The sequence below is a fragment of the Astatotilapia calliptera genome, chromosome 16, assembly GCF_964374335.1.
Source record: "Astatotilapia calliptera chromosome 16, fAstCal68.1, whole genome shotgun sequence".
Lineage (NCBI taxonomy): Eukaryota > Metazoa > Chordata > Actinopteri > Cichliformes > Cichlidae > Astatotilapia > Astatotilapia calliptera.
The window spans coordinates 35,654,229-35,678,888 of NC_137437.1; the positions used below are offsets into that span (position 1 = coordinate 35,654,229).

General features: G+C 43.3%; 1 protein-coding gene across 2 annotated transcripts; it reads right to left on the reverse strand.

Annotated features, from left to right (window-relative positions):
• Nucleotides 1-290: 290 nt before the first annotated feature.
• Nucleotides 291-24,123, reverse strand: wnt6b (wingless-type MMTV integration site family, member 6b). 2 transcript variants are annotated; one of them, XM_080290557.1, is made up of 4 exons: nt 23,117-24,123; nt 12,986-13,206; nt 4,086-4,381; nt 291-2,966 (listed from the first exon to the last, which is right to left on the reverse strand). In XM_080290557.1, the coding sequence occupies exons 2-4, from the start codon at nt 13,182-13,184 to the stop codon at nt 2,505-2,507; spliced, it is 957 nt and encodes a 318-aa protein (XP_080146683.1). In that variant the 5' UTR covers nt 13,185-13,206; nt 23,117-24,123; the 3' UTR covers nt 291-2,504. The 2 variants fall into 2 exon arrangements, with proteins under 2 accessions (XP_080146683.1, XP_026001261.1); XM_026145476.2 differs by having other exon boundaries at nt 22,580-24,119.
• Between the last annotated feature and the right edge of the window lie 537 nt (nt 24,124-24,660).

Here is a 24,660-nt window from a genome sequence, read left to right on the forward strand (position 1 = left end):
TTGTCATCTAATTTCTACAGAATAAATGCCCCCAAATGATATATACCTCCTCTTTATGAGTACCACAGAGAATCCTACACAAAGGGTCAGGTTTAGTGAATCACTGAGGTTAAAACCTAACTTGAACTCATGCTGATGTAAAAACAGAGCTCGTAAAAGTCTGATAAACAAGGTGACAGACACCCAAAGCAGTGACATTAGTGAGTATAAATCCCAGGTTTGTGCTGCTCCTCACAAAATCTAGTGTTCAGAGTGATAGACTGGGTCCAAATAACACACTTACATCACTGTAGAAGTAAAACATCAGTGAAATCTATTTTATTGTGTGGAAATACTGAAACTAAAAAGTATCATCATAGTTTAAATAACAATTTGTCCAACTACATACAAAGTAACTTAATTATCAAAAGGAATGATAATGTATCTGGTTTTGAACGGTGTCTTCGATGTCAGTCACGAGCCACTTGAATCTCTTTAGGCATTTATGTTTAATGAAGCTGCAGTGTAACATCCAAGTATGCAACCATTTCTCCTGAATACAAAGACGAGGAGCAGATGGAAATAAAAAGCAATATCGGACAAAACTCATTTAAATAAATGACCAATGAACGAAGAAGCTTTGCTGGTTAAAGACGGGCTGAATTATGTTACAGTGACATCGCTGAAATGTTTTTAAAGATTTGCGTTCCCACCAAACCTGATTGGAAAGTGTTAAAAAGCTGAAGAAGGGGGAAATTCTCAAAAAACACCACTAGTGATAAGATGCAGCCTCCTCATCACTGCCGTGCTCTGGCTCCGTTCACACAAAAACACTAAGGACTGCTGTGACAGCTGTTATCATGACCTTAAGTGGTTAACATCAACTACAAAATGGACTTACAGAATAACCATCGGTTAGGTTATAAAAGTCTGTCACACAGCAGACGATAAAAGTGACGAGGAAGCATCCAGATGTGAGCCACGGTGCGCCGCTAAAACCAGCTGACTCTAAATTATAAATGCGTACCTACATGAAACCTCGCGCAAACACAAAAACCTGAACAGCACAAACTGAAGCAATGTTGTGTTATAGTTCAGTATACTTGCTGTGCACTGCCAGATATACAAAAGTGTAAATTAGATGATACAATAAGTTTATGGGTATTTCTGCTGAAGAGGAACAAAGCAACAAAAAAAGACCTCGTCTGTGTCGCTCAGAGACAGACTGTCCAGGAGTGGTGTGCTTTCAGTAAGCAGCATACTGCAGTTTAACAGACAGCAACAAGATATATACACTGAAGGATATGGTGATAACTGGCCAACCTACACAAACACAATAATGCACACCTTCTCTCACACACACGCACGCACACAGGCACTTACAGTATCAAATAAAAGCTAACATCCATAGTGCATTATTATTATTATTATTAGCCCTGTATATCATAATATATAAACAAAATGCATCATATACATTTTTTTGATAACAAAAAAATGTCATGAAAAAAAAAGGTTTCTATTTTGGTTCAGGAGAAACAGCCGACTGCAGGTTTGATTGCCAAGCTGATGAGGACGTCCGCGGCAGCTGCTGCATCCAAAGTGCTTCTGAGAGACAGACGGAAGCAAGTAGTCATCATATCTTTATATAAATAAGAGTCTCTGCTGGCAAGCCAAGTCCGCACCTGCAAAGCATGGTGTTAACAGCATCTTTGCAACTATAACAACGGTTTACAGTTTCCCTTTTTTACATTTTTCATGTAGTAGCAGAACAACAGGTCAAGACCAGCATCGTTTTGTTTTCTCACTATGTTGATTCGCTGCAGTTACAATAACTGAGACACAGTTTTTGGTAAATGCAAACTCAAGAATATGATTACACTTGTTAAGACGGAATATATATGAAAGATGGGTGTAGCCACCAAAACCATCCCCATTGGCATGTTCATATGGGGGTGATTTGCCACGTCCTGCTTTACTGTCAGTTTTACCTGAAATGAGCCCATCGTTTACAAACTGGTTGAAGAAGACTTGAAAACAGCAACCGAGGCTATAAAGTCATTACGTATTGGGGAGTTGCTCCCTGCTGGGTTTTGGAATTAAAGCAGGTTTAAGGCACTTTTGCATTTACTTCACTCTTTAGATCCAGAGGCTACGTCCATCTTTTATGTCAAGTCTATGAGCATTACACCGTTAGATAACAGTACGTCTATGAGCACTGGAATGGAATATGGGCCATAGTGAGGTCCTTAATCTTCTTACTACCCTGCAGAATATCGTGGAATAAAAGCAACGTCTCCTATTAAGCAATGTTGTTGAACTGCAGGTGGAAGGAGGATATGGCATTGTTTCCATTGTTTCCATTGTTTCCATTGTTTCCATTGTTTCAACTTCTGACTGAGCTTGATAACCATAAACTCGAGATCCTCTGCATCTTTCACGCTATCCAAACTAAAGCAAGAACTTCAAAAAGTAACAAAAGTAGTTGTAATTAACAAAGTAATTTGACTACTTTAAACTTTAGTTCGTCAGTGACAGAGACTAAGCTCTTTTCGAACCATGCACTTTTTGCACTGGACGACACAACACCAGTGGAAACGGCATAAGCAGTTCTCCTCAAACACCACCGTCTCCTCCCGGAAGCCTCGCTCGCAGCACAACAAATCACAGCCGCTAATGTCCATGGCCGTGCTGTTGCATATACGCCCCTTTGTTCCCAGCGAACCTGTTTTTCGATTTGCGAGGCAGAAATCCGGAGACTCGTCCGAGTAGATCAGATCCTGCTTGTCCGGAGGTTTGATGTTCTGGCCCACAGGGATCAGGGTCTTCCCGTCATTGCCGCCCATCACCTTCGAGGCGCCGTTGAATCGCTCCAGCAGGCGGTCGCCCACTTCACGGAAATGCGGCATCTTTTTCCAGCACGTGCGCAGCGTGCACGAGCCTGACAGTCCGTGGCATTTGCACTCAGTCCTCATGTAGAGCTTTACTGCCTAAAGGGGGGAAAAGGGAGGTGAAAGAGGGCAGACAGGTGAAAAAGAGAGGAGAGGGTTTATCAAGCAGAAAGAAGGACAAAAACAGTTAACTTGTACCCTGAAGTGAAGCCGAGCTGCTTATGACAAATGACTAATTCGCCTAAGAAGAATTTATTATTGTGTTTTCATGATATATGACAGACAAAGGCCCTGGATCACACACACACACACACACACACACACACACACACACACACACACACACACTGATAGATAGGTAAGATAAAAGCAGACGCTATTCAGAAGGAATTTAACTCCCCAGCCCCCCTCTCCCTCCACGTTGCCTCTGGCCTTCCTACATCTAACAAGCCTTGACAACAGATCATTCACTTATAATGCACATAATTAACCCATCACACACACACACACACACACACACACACACAAATGTGTATAAAAGTAGACATGCATTCATGCACATAAACAGACATTTGGGCGCATCGCAGCACGCTTATTTCTCAACCTCTGGGAATTTGTGTGCAAGTTTCTTCCTATGTTCAAACAGTTTGTTCACTAATGCTACAATTGGACTGCATCCCAAAAACCCTCCTCTCTTCCTCTCTACCTGCCGCTGACCCCAACTAAAGTGAACTTTATAATTCGGTGTTGCTTGTGCATCTTTTAACAATTCTGCAACGAACTCAAACAGCGACAACGGCGCACAAGGAAATGCGATCCTGAAGATTTGCCAGTGTTCTTCTTATAAACAAACACCAAACTAAACTTGCTCCTTCATCTTCCAGTAGCGCGGTAAGACCATCATGGTGGTAATTCACAACACAGAGGAACTTTTAACTTCTACAGTGGCAGTAGAAAGGCTGCCTCCGAGGCTCAAAAACAAAGCGCCGGGCACGTTCTTGTTTTTTTTGTTTCAGAAACCCGATTCTTGTTAGAATATCAGCTTACGGCACGACACAAATATGGCTGGAGGCCGCGGCTTTCTCTTTTCGCATGTTAGTGGAATGGAAAGAAGCATTCCAATGGACAACCGACACCTTTGTCGAACTTTATCAGCAGGTGAAACATGCATTCTTACTACATTTGAACAGGATACAGAAACTTTGTGAAACTGCTTACCAGTCTGCCAGCTTCGTTATTGTGCAGGTCGACGAGCGTCCTGATGTCACTCTTGCCTTTCCTCCTCTTGGCATCCATAAACTGCTTTGACTTTTCATAACCAAACTCCACATCATCTCCGCAGCCCCCCCACTCCCACTTGACCCCGTCCCCAGAGGAGGACGGCTTCGGAGGCGGTCTGTTCCTGGTGGCCTCACAGCCGCACTGCAGGAGGTCTCCCATACTGCAGGCCTGCGTCACAGAGTGGGTCACACCGGCGGCTGTGATGGCATAAACAAAAGCTGTCTCCCGGATATCTACAGGAACAGGTACAAGCAAAAGAGGGGGTTCGGTTACTGAGTCTGCATGCAGCATTACAAAAGTGCTCACAAAGAGTAATTCCACAGATATCTGATGACTTTTACCAGAGTTTGAAGGAATTCATAGTAATGACAACTTATACAGCCCCACTGCAAACATGTAAAATACAGGATTGTATAAATATACGCCATACACATTTTCTATTCTAAATCTTCTGGATGTGAGTTTTAGATTTAATACAGGCGACATCGATGTCCTTATAGAACCTTGGCATCAAGCATTACAGCTCCTGCCTGATCATTTTCTACTGCAATGGGACAGTTCTCCTCATCTCCAGTCCCCGTTTCGCGAGATCTTCCCCAGGGGACAATTCTCTGTGCCGTTTCGATCTCATACACACTACACTGCCAAAAGTATTCTCTCGTCTGCCTTCACACGCATATGAAGCTGAGCGACATCACATTCTTAATCCACAGGGTTTAATGTGATGTCGGCCCACCCTTTGCAGCTATAACAGCGTCAGCTTTTCTGGGAAGGCTTTCCACAATTTAGGAGTGTGTTAATGGGAATTTTTGACCGTCCTTCCAGAAATGCATTCATGTCTTTATGGACTTTGTGCACTGGTGTTCCCACAAAGTTGGGAACACCAAACACCCCCCCACCAAACACAGGGCAGTCAGACAAGTACTGTTCTCCTGGCAATCACCAAACCCACACTCTGCCAGATGCTGATTTGTCACTCCAGAGAACATGTCTCTGCTCCTCTGGAGTCCAGTGGTGGCGTGCTTTCCACCACAGCATATGACGCTTTGCATTGTAAGGTTTGGATGAAGCTTGTGAGCCCGTTCCACGAAGCTTCACCGTTCTCGAGTTAATCTGAAGGCCACGCGAAGTTTGGAGGTCTGTAGCGACTGACTCTGCTGAAAGTTGGTGACCTCTGAATACCGAGTGTTCATATATGGGTGATGCTCCGTAAATACAGAGCTGATTTTGCTGATGGGTCGTAACAAAATCTCAAATCTTATGTCTCTCATGGAAAATGCTGGATGTCATAAAACTTCATCTGGCTCCACAAACCTGACTGGAAACCTGGTGTCCAACTTCTTTGATTCTGATTGTTGCTCAAACCTCAGCTGACAGACTTGCAACAACTGAGACTTCAAAAGCCTTACATACATGTAAAATATGTGCATGAAGCTCTTCTGGTGGGATGAGTTTAGTTTTTAAGTCCAACTGTCCAAAGTTGGGATTCACAACATTTGGACACATATTTTTCATTAAGTGGTCAGTATCGCTCCACAGTCAGCTGCAGGACAATAAAACAACAAGCATCCCTCCACATCTGTCTCTGCATCCCATCAGTCGATATCTCAGCCCCAGGGAACAGGATAAGAGCGCTTCTCTCTCAGTCCTGCTCGATTACGACAACTGAAGCGTCGCTGGCTTTGTGGTGCTGAGGACGGCTATTTCTCTCTCAGGCCAACATAATCGTACACACAAGCTCTCACACGCCACAGCTGCTGGTTTATTTCGAGTGCATGGCTTAACGCTGCTGGTTAAAGCCGTGCTCAACTACAACTGCAAATCGATCGTCTGTCTCCCCGCGGGTGCTTCAGCATTTCTGCCACCCACAGATCAGCGTGTCTTTATCCGGGGTTAGAGCAGCTATTGTCCATCACCTGACAGAAAAAGAGCAGCTATAAAAAATTGCTGAGAGCTAATGCACGTGAACACTGCTCTTATTCTTACTTTAAATTGAACGTTTGTTGCAGAACAAACTGGAATAAAAAAAGATTTGTGTGTTTGCCCTTTTTTTTTATGGCGAGCAATAACAACACACTGATGCTGCTACCATGTGCTGTGCAGCCAAAGCCCATACAGGGCTTGAATGATTGGCCTTCTGAATGTCGATCTTCAGGATAGAAGAACAAAACCAAACATTTACAGTTTAACACGTTAGCAAGTAATATTATCATAAGTTAATAACGACACGCGTGTGTATGTGATATTTACTATTTTAATGTTAACAAATGCTAGCTGATGGGGACTAAACCACAACTGAGCACCTGCTGCTTGAGCAAAGAGGTTTATTTAGACCTCACGAGCTGCATCGCCAAAAACAACGGTGTTGCCCTCTGACCTGAACATAAGTATAAGAAGCACAAGAATGATAAGAAACTTTCTTCAGGTTTAGAATAAGACAGACAAAAGATACTGCTGTACTGTTGTGTGAAAACATCAAAGCTTCCACTCTGTGCAGTCGTGCATGACTCAGTAAGTTGTGGAACCACATTAGTCTCTTTAAGCTGTTTGCAGACATTTGTTTATGCACAGCTCTCTGAAGGATTTCATCACAGCATTTCCATCAGGTCGAGGTCCCGAGTACCAGTATGCCCAGTGTGCCCAGTGCCCGAGCACCTTGCAAATACTGAGTATGAGTTTTTTGCCAGATGTGGTGCTGTGCATTATCTGGCGAAGTCTTGTCGTTTGTTCAGATGCAGTTTTGCAATCCTGCACCGTGCTGCCATGTTCATTTTAGAGAGAAGACGCTTTCTTCTGACTATCCTCCCATGCAAGCCATACTTTTTCATTTTTCCTAAGAGTGCTGTCATGAACTTTAACATTAAACATGCTAAATAAAGCCTGTAGAACCTCTCAGCTGTAGCTCTTGGTTTTCTGCAGTTCTGTGACAGACTGTGACGTTGTTGGGACACACACGTACGAATGCTCCAGATGTACAGAGGTGGCCACACTTGCTGATCATCAAGAGTTAATCAAATTTACATTTAATTAGAAGCACCTGGCTGTACTTACCTTCTCAATTCTTATGGAGGCAGTAAGGTGTTCTTAGTTTATCACAGGACTGCACACATGTGTGTGAGGTTGTTAAGTGTGCAGGGATAAAAAAATATGATAACAATTTGTAGGAAGATGTGTTTTAAATAGTGTAAGGCCTGCTGAGGATAAACTAAACGAAAAAACATCTAAAAATAACCTCTGAAGAGAATAAAACACAACAGTTTCACAGGTTTGAGGGAAAAATCTTATTTTAACCACTGTGTGCTGAGTTTACATGAAGCAAAAGCATTTTTATTTCTAGGAGCTGGAAGGCAGCGGCTGTGCAGTCACCACTATCAACACTGCCAGCTCTATATCGCATGATTCACTGAATGGGATTCATTAGGAATGGTAACACACACACACACACACTCTGGTACAAATGCTGCATGTCCCGTCTCACATATCTAATCCTCAGATTTACTGAGCTGGTTCCAACATTTTACACAGCAGCTCTTCACGACACAGAAGACGAGCAGACTATTGTGAAATGTTAAATGCTTCAAACTGCATAAAACAATATTTTTCACACACAAACCTTTACGAGTGTGCCTGCACTGGAGACATCTCTGGGTGTCTTACAGCTGGTATTGATATCAAGGCTCGCTGGGGTGTGCAGGTTTTGTCGCACGCCACCCAGTCTGTTTATGTGTGTGTGTGTGTGTGTGTGTGTGTGTGTGTGTGTGTGTGTGTGTGTTACAACTTAAGCAGACCACACCTTTTTGTTCCTACCATTCGGCAGAAGGTTATAACTGCAAACGTACTCAAATTAAAATGTGTCATCTCCAAAGCATCCCTCCAACTATTTAGAAACACATGTGTGAAACAGCAGCACTTAAATCATTAGTACAATATGGTGATAGCAACACGTGCTGTGTCCAAACAAGCCGAGAGGCCATCCAGATGTCACCAACTGTGCTTGCAAAGCACGACGCTGAGCAGAGGAAATCTCCACGGCAAAAACTGAACATGAAAAGTGTTGTTTGACATGTTTTTCACACATTTCAGTTTTGAGGGCATCAACTAGCACAAGGCAAAAATATCCTCTCTGTAAAAATGGGCCGACAGCATACACGAGGGGGGAAAGCAGAAGGCTTAAAGAAGAGGGAGAAAACGAAGGGAGAGGAGGAAAGAAGCTATCAAAAATTTGATGATTTGAGGCACCCTGTTTCACATTTTCCTCGCAGACATGAATTCCAAACAAATTCCCTGCCACGCTGGGTGTCTGGGCCTGTCTACGTCTGCTTCGATTTCAAAAAAGTCCTTCTGCAGGATCTACAACATATTATTTTAATCGCTTTTTCATCTTTTAGAGGTCATCGTCTAAACGTGATCAGGGACGTCAAGCAAAGCTTAAAAAGGATTACGGCACAGAGGATCCACGCTATAGGAAAACGTTTGTTTAGGTGAACTGTGGTCATATCGAGTGAGTTTCAAAATGTAAGATCAAAACTTGCTCATAAAAGAAAATCTCTGTCAGAATTTACCCATGAAGTGATTCATACTTTTTAAAAACAAGGAACACCCAGATGGGACAGTTTGAGGAGAGGTGGGGAACTCCTGATATAATCACATATGCTGTGTGGAAATTAACTGTATCTATAAATCCAAACACATATCAGAAGAGACGGGTTGTATGTTGGGGCTGGACTTCAGCAGTTCTCACTCTCACAGGAGGTCAGAAGGCTACATGCTCGTTTCAGGCCTCTCTTCTGTGGAACCAGATCCCATCCTGGATCCAGGAGACAGACACTATCTCTACTTTTAAGGCTTCAAACTTTCCTTTTTGCTAAAGCGTATAGTTAGAGCTGGATCAGGTGACCCTGAATCCTCCCTTAGCTACACTGTGATAGGTGTAGGCTGCTGGGGGATTCCCATGAGGCACTGGGTGTTTCCTCTTCACTCACCTCTCTGCATTGAATCATTAGTTATTATTAATCTCTGGCTCTCTTCCACAGCGTGTCTTAATATCCACGCCCATGCACACAGTGTCAGTTTAAAGGCTCATTAATGTTAAAAACACTGACAGGAAAATAAAACATCCTGAAACCCGTGTGTCAATCAATCAGCACAGAATCTGAATCATATCTGTGAGTCAGCCTGAGAGCATCATTAGTGAGAAGGTCTCAACGTTTTTGACATGATTGACGATCGGCTTAATTAACGTGAAGCCCCAAAGCAAGAGGCCTTGGTTCGTAACACAGGACAGAATTTCACACACAACTCTGCACACACAATTTGGAATATCTCCTATGTGATTACAGCATCACTGTATGGGGGCTGGCTCGCACTGGGAGCCATGCTGGCTCCATGGTCTGTATGTTTTCGAACACAGAGAGGATAATAAAGACTGATGTCAAGAAAGCAGAAGTCTTTGTTTGGGAGATAAGTGTATGTAAGATGTTTATGGCCCAAGAAGAAAACAATCTGATGCACATGCAAAATGAGCCACTGGGACACATCCACACTGTCAACTATCACGTGCTCAAATTTGGCAACGACTCTCATTTTAACACATTTTACCAGTCCTACCATTGCTCAGTGCTGCTCCAGAATCCCTTTTTTCCCACAGACAGTGTTTGTTGTGCTTCCTTTGTCTGTATTCTGTACAAACCCTGTGAAGCTGAGCGTTAGCAGCAGTCCACAGTCCATGTCCATACTGTGGGGAAATGCAGAGCGATTCCCCACAATTACAGGAGCCGATACCTCACAATTTCTATAAAAATAACTCAAACTAAATCCAGTTTAATCTCCAAGCCTTAAAATGGGCAAAGATCTAGACACAACTTGTGAACCAGTCTGTGGTACTTTCCCAGTTTGTTTGTTTTTGGCAGGGTTTATCTCATGCACCCACAGGTTTCTCAAAGCCCACGTCAAGAACTGCTGACGATGCCAGGACACAATTTCTTTCCGTCTTTTTTAAGACAACGTGCCTCTTGTTGTGTTAAAAGATGGTTTTTGTACCCAAGCAGCAAACAAACATTTACATTTAACGTACGCAGGGAGGTGAGGTAGTAAATGTTGTGTTCACTTGTCTTCCAAACCAGAAAACAGGCCCGTCTTCTAGTCCTGTCTAAATTTAGACACTAAAAGCCTTCTGGTTAGGTTTTGCAACAGGTGTTCTGAGTTAAAATTCAGCGTTTCACAGCATTAACAGCATGCTGCAAGGCAACCTTTTCCCATCTGCAAAAAGCTTTTCCTTCACAGGGACCTGAGACCCCGCAGAGCACATCTGCCTGTGATCGTATGATGCCGATTTCCCATGTTGACTGACTTGTAATGAAATTAATCAGAGCGCCCTGCACGTGATACAAAAAAGGTGGCCAATTTATTAAAATACACAGTTCTTGACCGAGCTTCAGTCTGTGATGAGACGGGAGTGAGGACACGTTGGCCCTTGTGTCAACGTGTTCACTCATTCAGACGTCTCGCACTAAAGTTTTGAAATGGCAGTGTTTCAGTAATGTTGTGAAATCCGCTAAAACCCCTGTTATATAAACACACAAACACACACACACACTAAGTTTTCACCTTCAGCGTTTCTCTTCCATCTGCTGTCTTGACGCAAATCAAAAACTAAACATTTGCACCATGGATCCTTGTATATGCGTTTTCTTTCCATACACCGAGACGAACTGAGTAATAGTTTTCATCATTATATGCACACACACACACACACGCATGTTCTGCACAGTTATTAATACAAAATAATTCAAAGCTCTTATTCCACCGACTGCAGCTACAGTCGTTCCTTGTTTCCTCAGAGAGTCGTGTTGACGTACAGCAGCGATGCAGCTCAAGATAAATCCTTTTCACAAACACAGCAAGAAATACACAAATGCCATCACGCAGGTCTTTAAACTGCTCTTAGGCTGTTTGCTAAACAGGATTCGAAGCCTGTTTAACTCAGTCAGTAAAACACCTTTCCACTGTACACGTGAAAAAGCACACAGATGGATGAAACGTGATTGGTAAGAATCATTAGGATTGGGAGAAAACTCACAGTACTGAACAGTGCCCAGCGAGTCGGCTGCTGGAGTAACCGTAGGTAAAACAAAAGTAGCAAAAATAAGCGAATAAAGCAAATAGAAACACGATGCCTGCGGTGAATCGATGAGTTGGCTGCCACAAACACAGCAGCAGAGAGTGACACAAAATGAGACGAGCAATCAAAGGAGTCGAGGCAGCTTCCCTTTTCAAACCTACGCACGGCGTAGCTGTGCTGCTGTCGCACGTGACCTGACAGAAATCGTGCAAAACGCAGCCTTCGTTTTTCTGCAAATAAAAACTGTCATGAAAGTGTCTCTGTAAGAGTGTGTTGTTGCAGAACTGTAGAGGTCAATGAGGTTAAGCAAACCACTTACAGCCAGAGAACATTAAATATGAAGGCACTTTTATTTTGACATGTAGTGCTACTAGTCTATGATAAACAGCCATTAAGAGCAGATCCAGGTAATTGTGGACAAAGGCTTTAAAGCAGCGGAGCACTTTGGCCTCCCTTATAGACAGCCAGGAATTCATGATTAATTGCTAGTCTGTCTCCTACTGGTAGATTCTTGCCCTTTTCCCTCTTCTCTCCCTTCCTCTCTCCTTCTCTCTTTTTCTCCTTTCTTTCTCTGTCCAACAAGACTGGTGTCATAAATTCATATATGGAAAACAAAATCAGTCTTTGGTCCACCTTCATTACAGAAAAATGGCTTTTCTGATGTCACACTGTTATTGAGCTGTAGAGCTTAACAAGAGAAGGCATTGAGAGCATTATTGCATCTATAATTATAAGTTATTAAAGTTAAAAGAAACATAAACTTCTCCATAAACTTCAGTTTCGCAGGTCTTCTGTGTTGATTGTAGGGGTGAGTAAACATATCTGACACATCTAATGGGTATTTGAAATCTCTCAGCCGCGTAATATGTTAGTTATTTTGATTTTGTCTCAGCTGAAAGGAACAAAAATGCCTCCTGATGCAAAAACTTATTGTGTTTACCTTCATTTAGATGGGACGCACTTCTTACTGTCAGGCCACATGAAATCAAAAGTGCTCCAAAAGGGAAACTTATTGGATTTTAATGGCAATCGTGCAGTTCTAGTATGTTACTATCTAGAATTATGACACATCAGAGCCAAACTTCATTTTGCACATCTTCCCCCACTGAGGCAGAAATGAGTTTAATGAAATGTTTGGCACGTTGTGTTTCCTTTGCTGTAAATTAATAATACGTGTGCCTTGTTTGTTAACTAAACACAAAGATAAAGGTCCTCTGTAATGCAAGTCAACGGAGAGACAAGAAACTCTCTATGAATCTAATCAGACAAGAGAAAAAACCAACACAGTAATTGCAGAAGACCCAGCAGTGACCCTGCGTCAGTTATATTACAGACTTCAAAGAGTTGGAGGAAGATGTTAGGAGATCTTAGGAAAGATGTTAAGAGAAAGGGCATTCTTAGCTGATCATTTCAGGCATGCCCAATCTGATGAAGAGGAGAGTCAGTCAAGTGTGAATACGTCTCCTCAGACATACAACAGCTGCCCTTGTTTGTTCGAGTGCCATCAGGCAGGCTTCTGACCTCAACTTGATGCAAGGACAGCGGCTATAATCGTAACCCCGCGAAGACACGACAGCTTCAAATTGAATTTTGGCTTGTAGCGCCAGGTAGACATGAGAATGATTTAAATCTTCTTATTTAACTCGCAGCACTACTTCCAACTATTCCTTCAAGACTGCATGCATTTTACTAAGAAGAGGCAGACGAAGTCACTCACCTTGTTGAAGTATTTTCCCAAAGTATTTGTGGTGGCTGGTGCAGTTCCACCTGCGGTACCTGAACTGGTACTGGCACTCCCGGACGCCCAGCCTGGCTCCTTTGGCCACCTCGTTGATGATCTCGGGCTGAGTCTGGCACAGCTCAGCCTGTTTCCCCGCCAGGCGCTTTGCCTTCCTGCAAATGCTGTTGGGGTCCATGACCAGTGGACTGCCCACCGCCCTGTTTGAACAATGTTAGACAAGAAGAAGAAGAATGGTTTCTAAGCAGCGTTATGACAACAGAGAGTTCACACGGCTTATCTTGTCACTCGGGAAACTCTGCAATCATCAGTCAAAGAAGGTTTTTCTTTGGCTCCTCTACCCACCACATCTCAGCCATGTGACAATGTGCTTCTTGAATCAGCATGTGGGAGACAACAGCATAGTTTCCCAGAGGAATCCTGACTCTGATGTCAGATTGGCAAGTTTAGATTCTATTATTGGACTGCGCTCGGAGGAACTGTGCGGTCCTCAAAAAGTTGGAAGTCATGTAGTTGGACGGCTTTTTACAGTTGATTTTGATGCTGCTTAAGTTGATTTTGGTAAAGCAGACGGCAGTCTTTCTAGATTTCCTAACGATACAGCCTCTCTGTAGATTTTAGAGATGTTAAGAGCTTTGCTGCTTAAACCACACAGAGTCCTCAAAGCAGCGCTCCTTCAGGGAATCTGCACATATTATATTACAGAAAAGAAGAAGAAAAAATGTTTAAATGTGAGGGAAAATAAATCAAGCTCGCTTCATGAAGTTTAAATATTTAAAACATTAATATGTATATACATATTTCTTGCATTTGATGAATACAACTGTGATCGTCCTGAGCAGCTTTGACAGATTAGTGTATATAACACAGATAAATAGTTTATTCTAACTCTTAATGGGAAAGGGGGAATTGGCTCTGCCACGTGGAATCACTGCCAGCATTTGTGGACACTTCAGTGTCACTACAGGGAAAGTGACTTCATGAGAGGACTTTATTTCCACTCTTTGCTTTTCTCATCTCTGCCTGCTGCCAGTTTATCCTATGTAGAACACCTACTCCATGTCTGCTCTGCATCTTTTCATGCTTTTTGTCCCTGGATGCCAGCAGATGTGATTCATAAGTTGAGGTTTTACAATTAAATAGGGAGGGAAGGAGAAAGCGAGGGCGAGGAAAAGGCCAACCCATAGTTTTCATTCAGCCTCGTTCCTGTTAATAGCACCTCCTGATATCATTCTTCTGCCTTGAGAGTTTGCTTTAAGAAGCAGAACAAACACTCGCCAATTCTCTCCGCTGGCGGTCTGATACCCAGCACAGGCTCCTGCGGTCGTTCCTGCATGTTTTTGTCTATTTTTAGACTGATATAATAATTTAGATGGCAGGCCAACATGTCAGCGGACGACAGAATTAAGTATCTTTCACACATAAGAAAGCTCGTGTTAGCCTCTTTGCTGAAAGAGGCGATCGTGGCTCAAGAGTTGGGAGTTCGTCTTGTAATCGGAAGGTTGCCGGTTCGAGCCCCGGCTTGGACAGTCTCGGTCGTTGTGTCCTTGGGCAAGACACTTCACCCGTTGCCTACTGGTGGTGGTCAGAGGGCCCGGTGGCGCCAGTGTCCGGCAGCCTCGCCTCTGTCAGTGCGCCCCAGGATGGCTGTGGTTACAATGTAGCTGCCATCACCAGTGTGTGAATGTGTGGATGACTGGATATGTAAAGCGCTTTGGGGTCCTTAGGGACTAGTAAGGCACTATACAAACACAGGCCATTTAACCTTTAATATGGTACCACCGGGACTTTGTTATGTTACAATAGCAGAAGAACACATTTGTAAAGCACCTAATCCCGAATAATCATCCATTATACAGAGAGCACAATGGGAAAAAGCCAAATGTCATGTTATATGCTGAAAGTGCACTGGCATCTCCACACACAACTGTGGGACACCCACTCTTCCATTTCTTCTGTGGTTACTTCTGTGTGTTGAAAACACTGCTATGGAAACAATGCTGTATTTTCATTACAGGTGTTCTGTGTAAACAGTGTAGCTGTGAGGCTACAATGAGTGTTTGTGTGGTGATCCCACAGATAATTGAAACATACAGACAGTGTGTAGGTGTTAATTACCAGGTACAGGTAAAATACTTAGCAACATACACTCCCTCCCAAAAACCACTTATTATCTACCCACTGCCACCGGGGAGCATGTGTGAGAGAGCGAGGAAGAGATAAATGTCACATTTATGTCTATGCATGCAGGTGTACGTCTTTGCAGTCTGTCTGGGCTGTGAGAAAGGCAAGACGCTCGTTGGTGCGTATGTCTGCAAGAGGGCTCATCACGTGCACGCGGCCCGCTCTGTCAGCAGCTCGCAAAAACCAGGGTGGCTTTTATAATGGGAGACCCGTAAAACTAGTGAATGCACTCGAGTTTTATTCCGACTTCTGTCCACGGCATTCGAAAAATCCACAGACAGCTGGAGCCTCACAAACAAATATATAGATAGATATCGGGAGAGAGAGCCAGAGAGGCTAAAAAGGAAACTATTAAAGGATCAATTTGGCACCAGGATCCCTTGTTCACTACTACATATTACTCCACCTGACACTACTCCATGCACATGCTGACTTTATGAAATGCAATCATGTTATTTCCTTGTCTCCCTGTTCAAAAGGGCACAACACAGGTTTTTCACTTCACACCTTCTGTGATGCATTCAGAGTTTTGCTCTCGGGATGAACATAGCATTTAAGACATCAGCGTAACTTTGTGCTGAGCATTGGGGGGGGGGGTCAAGATCTCTGTCTAAATAAATAAATAAATCTCGGTAAATTCCCAGATGATTAAACATGCAACTATTTTGCTGGTAATACCTGAAATGAGTAAAGAAATAATGCAAGATAATTCATCATTTTATTGGCTGGTTGGGTTTGATTATTGGGAGGTCATAACCCCCCTAACTCTCCTGAAAATTACACCCCTGGTTTAAGAAAGCATCTTGTCTTTTGTTCTCTCTTTGTGCTGCTGCTCACAGCGGACCTACACAGATAAGCGGCTTATTCCCACGAGGCAATCTGCTTTGTATTTGTATTTATACTTGTACAGTATACATACAGTGAAAAAGCCCCATTATTCCCGGCTGTCGAAGGCGAGCACACTGTCCCATCTGTCCAGTATCATCTCCGCAGGTTGAATCCTGAGTTTTCTTTGATTAACCACGTTTTTTTAAAAACTGAGATCAATGTCACAGAGACCTGGTTATTGCCAGATCTGTTGCAAAAAAAATCACTTAAATCGAGGCTGTCCAACAAAATGAAGGGGGCCAAAAGATCACAAATAACAGCAAGTAAGTAATGCAAAGTCTAAGCCTTTGGGACTCCAGCGAATCACAGTGAGAGCCAACGTTCACACATGGAGACAACTTGGAACTGTGCTGAAACTTCCCAGGATTACAGTCGAACACGGTGGTGGTTGTGTGATGGTTTGAGGCTCCTTTGCTGCTTCAGGACCTGGACCACATGAATTCTGCTCTCTACCAGAAAATCCTGAAGGAGAATGTCCGACCATCAGTTCATGACATGAAGGTTAAGCGGACTATTGCAGCAAGTCCAAAATGAAGGTTTTCAAAGTGTGGACTTAAATCAGACTTAGTTGACCTTAAACAGGCGCTCGTGCTGGAAAAGCCTCCAATGTGTCTGAATTAAAACTATTCAGTAAAGCAGAGTGGGACAAAGCTCCTCCACAACAGAAAGACTCATCACCAGCACATCACAAACAGCTGGAGATTTTGCTGACAAGGCAAAAGCATTTATTAAGATTAGGAAGCAACTACTGTTTCACACAGAGCGGGTAGGTTTGGACAGGTTCTTTCCCTTAATAAAAACTGTGTTTGCTCTTCTTCTTTTTGCTTAATATAAACATTTATTTAAAGATTCAAAACATGCGACAAATTTGACAAAAAAAGTAGTCAGGAGGCTACATATATGTGTGTGTGTGGCTTTAACACCTGTGAGCTCGGGCTTTGACTGCTCTCTAAATGGTCCGTTTGACATTTTTCTGCTTATGCATCCATTTATCAAAGAGATACGTCACCATGGGCATCTCAGGCAAACAGCTCTGGCTGTGAACCTTCTGTTTGCCAGAGGCAGCCAATCAGAAGAAATTTGCCTTCGAGAGAGGCTGGCCTTAAATGGGAGCGAACAGCTTTTTATAGAGAGCAAATGAACACTGAGTGGCAGCACGAAAGCCCAGTGTGAGATAAATATGGATTATTTTGACAGCAAAGCTCCCAAACGGAGCTGGACATGAGAGATAAAGTTCCCCTTTAAGGTTGTGACACGCAACACAGTGCCGTCTTCAGCTGCATAACAATTGTTATGGTATACCTTAATATAATTATAATAATTAGCTAGCTCTCGACGAGCAGAAACAAGCCCCGGCATGACCTAAATAGAGAGTCATTACAAAGTAAACTTAATTAAACTCAGACCTTTTGCAAGTTTTAACAATTAGGAGCGATATCGACATAAATGGATACATCAAAGCACGATCGTGCAACGCTGGGACACAGTAGGAAGAAATCATGCCTGAATTTTGGCTGCACATCGGTTGGGTAACGTGGGTTCATCAGACTCAGAAGTTTAGACAAAGGGCACGAGGAGAGTGGGAATGATGGAAGTGAGGTGAACTCAGGTGGAAGAGCACATTGCTGCAGATATACCCAAAAATGGGGTGCATTAATTCAATGATGGGATCAACGTGCTGTAAGTGCCCGGCATTCTTGCCCTTGTTTGGAGACTGAAACATTATAGTGTGCATCAGTGTGAGGAAGGGGAGACTCTGGACTCGCTTTACCGTGGATCCAAAAAGTGCGGATTTCAGGTGCAAAAAAAAAAGCAGGGAAAAAATGTTTGTAATGTCACGAAAAATGCTGATGATCCACGCAGGTGCACTTACAGTGCAGACACAGATAAAAGCTTGCATACACGTCCAAGTAGGAACTTCAAAGCCGGGCAAGTAATCAGATCCTCTTCATGCAAAGTGCCACTGTTCTTCAGTCAGTCATTTATGATACAGCTCCTGAGCAGATAACCCAGTGCAAAACACTGAGAGGGAAGTTCAGTCATTGATCGTATCAGCAGCTTTGAGGAAACACTGTCTCGCATGAACAGTTCTTCTTGAAGATAAAGAGCCGGGCACAGGCAGAGGAACGCGGCAGACGGAGATAAAACAAGGCTGAGAATCACAAGTACTCGAATCAAAGGCACTGATAGGAAAACGATCACTGCTATGACAAATATTCAGCTGCTCCAATCATGAGCTAAACATCTACAGTTTGTCTGCAGATTCTTTCTTTGTACTCTTTATTAAAAAATAGGTGTCAGGCATGATCAAAGGTCTTGGACTGATAGTTTTTCACAATGGCAATAATTATATAATAACCATATTATTTTTAGGTCACAAAGGGATTCAACACTGGCACTCATAGAGACCTCATATCTCATTAAAGATCTCACGCCACCGTGGAGCTGTGGGCCTTTCTCTTTTTTCCACTCCACCCATGAATGAGTGAATTTCATCCCCCTTAATCCCTCAAGTATGCTGCAGATGAATACAGTCACGACAAGCGCTAGTCTGAGACGCCGGAGCAAACGAGACAAAGGGAAAGGGTCGGCAGGAGTGTGAAAATGGAAACAAGATGCTGGGCTTCGTTAGAAAACAAAAAGGAAACCGTTCACATGTGATGTAAATGTGTGCAAATTCAAACATGCTGTTCCCAAACTAAATTTCAAAACGAGCTCCTGGTTCTCGGCTTCGCTGTTTCTCGGTCCTCTCAGCCTGAACGTGTCGATCGCTTTCAAACACGCTCGATCCTGCTGACACGCTGCCGTGAAACGAGCCTGAAACGGTGACATTTGCTGCCATAAAAAGTTTCAGCACTCATAATGGAAGCAAAGGCAATTAAATGTGACCAGCAGGAAACCAACAACGCCGCGCTAATGTCACGAGAAAAACATTATTCTGGTTTAACAACCGTGGCACACCCAGTGACAATTAACAGATACATTTCTGAGTCAAAATATGGACATATTCACATGACTGCATGAAAGAGCTCAACAGCACTCGTGGAACATGGAAGGCAGATCCTGTTTGTGTGTCGCAGGCGTGATGACACATAAAATAAAGCTTTAGAGCAACTAAACTGTCTCTTTCCTTTTAAGAATAACGTGCACCACCAAGCTGTGGTTGCCGTAGTGACATCTGTCTATAAACTAAGCCAATGTGTGAAGATGTTTCTGCCATTTCAGATTCAGATTTTTAGATCAGATCAGTTATTCACGTCTCAAAGTTTAAGATGAGAGAAACAGCCTCGGCACATACTTCTACCATTTGATTGAAATGCAGGCAGCAGATTAAACGTCTGTAAAAGGTTTCGAAGGGTTTGCACAAGCGGTTTTTAAGAACAGGCTGACGGGAATCGAACCCGCGTTCTTATCCGACACCTAAATGTGAAAGGCATCAAAGTAAATAACAGCGCCTGCTAACATCAGCACGGTATTAGTTGGTATCACTCCTGCACATGTGGCTTTGTGTGCAGGTATCACCTGATTAAATCATCATAGTTGCGCAGATCACACACAAGAATGTTCGCAGATAAAATAGTCCACATTCAGATGGGGTATTGTCATTTCCCGGACTGTTACCCAGGAAACCTGCGTCTGTGTCCCATCTTGGACTACTAGTCTTACTCTTTTCTTTTTGAGTTTTTATTTAGATGTTTGTTTAGGCACTAAAAGTGCTCAGCTTGGTTAATTATGTCGGACGAATCTGTCTGTGAAGGTAGTCTTTCTTCATTTTTGTCTTTGGAGGTGTTGTTTGCCTGATTTGAGCATTAACCAAGGAAGCGATGGCGCGTAATGAGTTCTTCATCTTCAAAGGTATTCTACCTGTTTTTTAAGGAGGTCCTAACATGTGCCACCGAGGCTTAATTCGCTCCTCTTCCTCGATTCTTGGATATTTAGACATTTCTTAGACAGTCGTTCTCCTCTGCTCTGCATTCTTCTGACATTATAATATACCGCTGGCCTGAATGTCTACCAAAATATATGCTGAAACACACTAACACACACATAAACAATTTGATGTCAGTTCTCTGTTGCACATAAAGCCAAACCCACATCGTCATTTAATGTTTATCTTACCCCATCTGCCTGGTGCTGATTACACGTTTAGCTTTCAGCCCAGGACAAGATAAGATCTGTTATAATGAAACTCTCTCGTGCTGATGATGGCAGTGCTCACTATACATTTTGTGCGAGTGTGTGTTTGTTTGCGTGCATATGAGCGCGTATACATATATATATAGTCACCATAATGTGTGACTGAATAAGTGTGTCTGTATATCTTGGAGTGCATGCAGCGCTGACACACACACATGCAGTATGCGTGTGTGTGTGTGCACCTGTGGCACGCTCTGCGCAGGCCGTCCGCCGATTCAGGACTGTGGCGCACAACAAAGCTGGCCCTGCTCAGCACTGCAGTCAAAACTAGCATAAGAGAGCAAAGACATTCCTGACTGGTGTCTGAGTCTCTGAGCTTTGCTCTCTGCTCTCAGGCCAAATGATTAGAGCGCTTTAATCAGCAGAGGCACTGAAAGGACAGCTATCTCCCAGCATTTCATCTCGCTCACTCTTCGTCTCTCACTGCAGCTCTCGCTTTTCCTTCATCAACAACCTATCTGCGTGATAGGCATTTTCCTTCAAAAGACAAGTACGGCAAAAGACATAAGGAGACAGAGACATTCAGAAGGAGACCGAGAAAGAGAGACGTACGATGGTATGAACAGCATCTTTCAACAGAGAGAATCATTGTCCTGGCAGACAGGAGAGCAATCCACAGGTGTGGTTTCACTGCTCCACAGTTGGCCACACTGTGTGCGTTTCTGTGTATGTGCTGGTGCATATATGCCCACTCATTTATGTGTGTGAGCAAGTGTGTAAGTGAGCTAGAGAGCGAGTGAGAGAAGATGACAGCGTATGTCAGTGGGGATAAAAAGGAAGTAGCTGATTTCTTCGCACTGATTCTCTTCTTCTGCAGTCTTATTTAAAACAAATGTCCCACACTGCCAGCCGAACAGTGACATCAACATCACAGATAACAGCACAGCTCTGTGTCAGGAATCTTTCGCTTACTGATTTGCATTGAGATGAGCAGATTTAGCCCAAATAAAGCGATGAATTCACGGCGACGAAACAGACTGCTGACCCTGTACGGACATTGTTTTTCTCTCTTTCCTTCCACAGCTGGGTACCAGCACAGCTCAGCAAAAGATCAGCACTTTTCTGGCTGGCATTCACTTTGCTGGCTAAATAATAAACACTGTGTTTTGGCCCAACAGCAACACTTGGCCTAAAAAAGGACCTCTGTCTCTTATATTAAAGTCTGGTAAAGGAAAACTGTGATGTGGTGGTAATGAAGATGTATACGCATTATTGTTATTAACCTGCATTAATGGCGTGAGCTGATGTCAAATTACTGTTTAACACATTAGTTATTATAGTAAAAAGAAAAACACCTTGTACTGGATGTAAAATACCAGTAACACTTGAACCCATTCTCTCTTCTCCCCCTTATTTTTGCTCACTTTCACAATCTGTAACAGATACAGTGCAGCCTGTGGATAGACAAGCAGAGACTCTTATGTTTTATTAACAAAGAGAACTCGAGTTAATTCAAACTATCGTCACAGATTACCTCCACAAACCTATTTTTCTACAGTAAGATGGAAAAATGGCAAAGTGGAGGAGCTCTATCTACCAGTCATGCAAGGACATAAACTCACACAGCTTCCATGACACTACATCCCACACTGACCTTGACTGGGCTGTGAATGAACAGTGGGAGGATTCAAGTGGAAAAAAATCACAAAGCTGCACATTCAAACACTACAAAAGTGTGTGTGTGTGAGAGAGAGAGACGGAGAGAGAGTTTGATTCCTATTGAAACAGTAAGACAGACCCTCACCAAGAGAAAATATTTTATCAGCTGATCTGCTGTCTGTCTCTCTGTCTGTCTGTCCAACTGTCACACACCTTGTGGAGCTGAGCCTATAGGGATTTTTTTATGATGACATATCCACTGAGCCCAGAGGGCCACCTGACATTCCTCCCTCTGAACTCTCACTCACAGACACACACACACACACACACACACACACACACACACATACCACACACACCATCAACACCACATCCACCGATCTCCCTGTCCTCTCTATCGCTGCAGACAATGAAATGCACACACCTCCCTCACCTCCCTGTCTTCTCTTCAGGTTTAGTCTCTCACTCTGGGAGCACCTTAGATTGTTCTTGAGCATTCTTGGATTCGGGTAGTTTGCTGGGAAATGTGCTAATCATTAATCACTTATTAATGTTATGCTACTGCGCATATATATTTATATATATATGTGTGTTTATTTAGATTTCAAATAAATAGAAAAACCGCGATTACGCAGAAATCACACGAAGCTTTGGGTTGACGGGAGACAGACAGCGAAAAACACGTGGTAGTAAATGCAAACTCACCACCACAGTCCGATGATATTGACCGGACAAAGCGAGATAAAGAACAGAGCCAGCTGGATCCGCGAGAGACGAGCCGTCATGTTGAAATCCTCAAAGAGACTCCCCACCAAAGTTTCGAGTGACGATCTCAGCCAGCACCGAGTTATTTCTTAAATACATAGGAAGTCCCTGCTTGCTGTCTGCGGCTGGAGTCGGTGCAGGCGCGCTTACAGACTGTCAAGAAGAGCGCAAAAATTCAACTGCTCGTCGGCCGTGCGCATCTTAATGCGCAACAAAGTTGGTCAAGAGGCTACTGGAGAGATGTCCGCTTTCAAAGGTGTGGTTAACCTCTGCATTGTCGTTTTGCCCCATCTGTCGCAGCACGTTACATGCTTCCAGGGCGGACCGAGGACGAATCCCGAAAACACTCAAGTCTTATCTGACTGCGAAACAGCGCGTGAAAAAGCTCCACTCGTGAGGATCTTCGGCTCTGACTCATTTTACTTAAAACAAAAAAAAACTGTCATATCAGAGTCAGAGAGGAAGAGGAGCGCTTACACATGTCTAACAGTTCACGTCTTCAGGCGCGGAGCCCCGCTGGCCCCACTCTGCTCGCCCTCAAATGACGCCCGGATGAAGTTTCGGTAATTCTCGGTGCTCACCGGCTGCAGGTAGAGGCGTCTCTGCCGCGACGGCTGTCAGTGTGGGCTCTTTGGATGATGAAGGCAGCAAAAATGCTCTCCCACCTTAGCGTGACGTCGCTCGGGGCGAAGCGAAATCCTCTGTCACTCAGAAAGGAGAGAGAACGAAAATGCAATTAGTTTTAGGAGGAAACGCGCACGCGCACAGAGGGGGGGGGGACACGAGCCCGCAGTGTTTACGGTCACCCGAAATCAGAGCTGAGGGGATCACGGGGTGACGTCAGCACAGGTGCGATGGCACTGCTTTGATGCTTGTGCCAAAAGGTTATACGCGTTAAATTCACACTCTCATATTTAAGAATCGTTTAAAGCAAAGACTTTAAAAACGAAACACATGTCGCACGTTGGAAGTTATTTTTAATATTGTGTATATTTGTAGGTACTTGCATGTGTGATCACCTATCTGGCCAAGGGCATATCCATTGAAATTCAACACCACTGTGCTGCCCTCACACCTGACTTTGTTCCACTGCAGTGATGCAATCAGTCACAAGTTAAACACGGACTAAATCAACCTGACACGTACCTCTGTCCTTCCACAGACCATAACCCACACTCTCAATGCCACCACGGACGCTACTCAAGCAGCTGCGCGTTGGATTGTAACAATAACCCAAATTCATATTTTACTCATAATGTTACGACCGCAGTCTGCAAACGAGTCTGGCTCAAAGGGGCAAAAATAGTGGAAACTTTGCAAGTGCTGTAAAGCTTCGACTACAACACACATCAGAACACATCAGTGCATTTCATTTGCGTTTATATTGCACACCGTCCTTTGTGGAATTTATTCCTCATTTTCCTCAAAATTTCAATCTGACGTGATTTTTTCTTCTAAAAAAGGAATAAAAACAGAATGAACGTTCAAATTCATCAGAAGTAATTTTATATGATTTTCCACACAGTCTCAGTGTGCGAACACTGCTGAAAATGTAATCTTAGAGGGACTCATCACCCACATTTGAAGCCGTTTAAACTGCTAAAACTGTGCTGATGTGCAAGTGATGTACAGATGCGGTTTTGCTTTGATATTAAATGTTTTAATGATTACAGGTCCAAATGCAAAAGCCCAGAAACTGCATTTACGCTTTGCTAGAATTTAGTATTCATCTATAAATATGAAAAGCTGCACAAAATCAGAGCCCATCAACACGTTATTAATTAAAAGATCAGATGGATTAACTCACAATAGATAAGTTTCACTGTGACTGTTTTAATATTCTTAATGTTCACACAGCAAACATCTGGAAATGCAGAATGAACATTGCACACATTTGTTCTGCAGCAGTTTTAGTCATGCTCCCTTTCTCTTTGTAGTTATTTAATAATAGTCGGCAATGGAAATAGACATTTAATAACACATTAAGAAATTTGCACTGGCTTCTGTCCGATGAAGAAAAT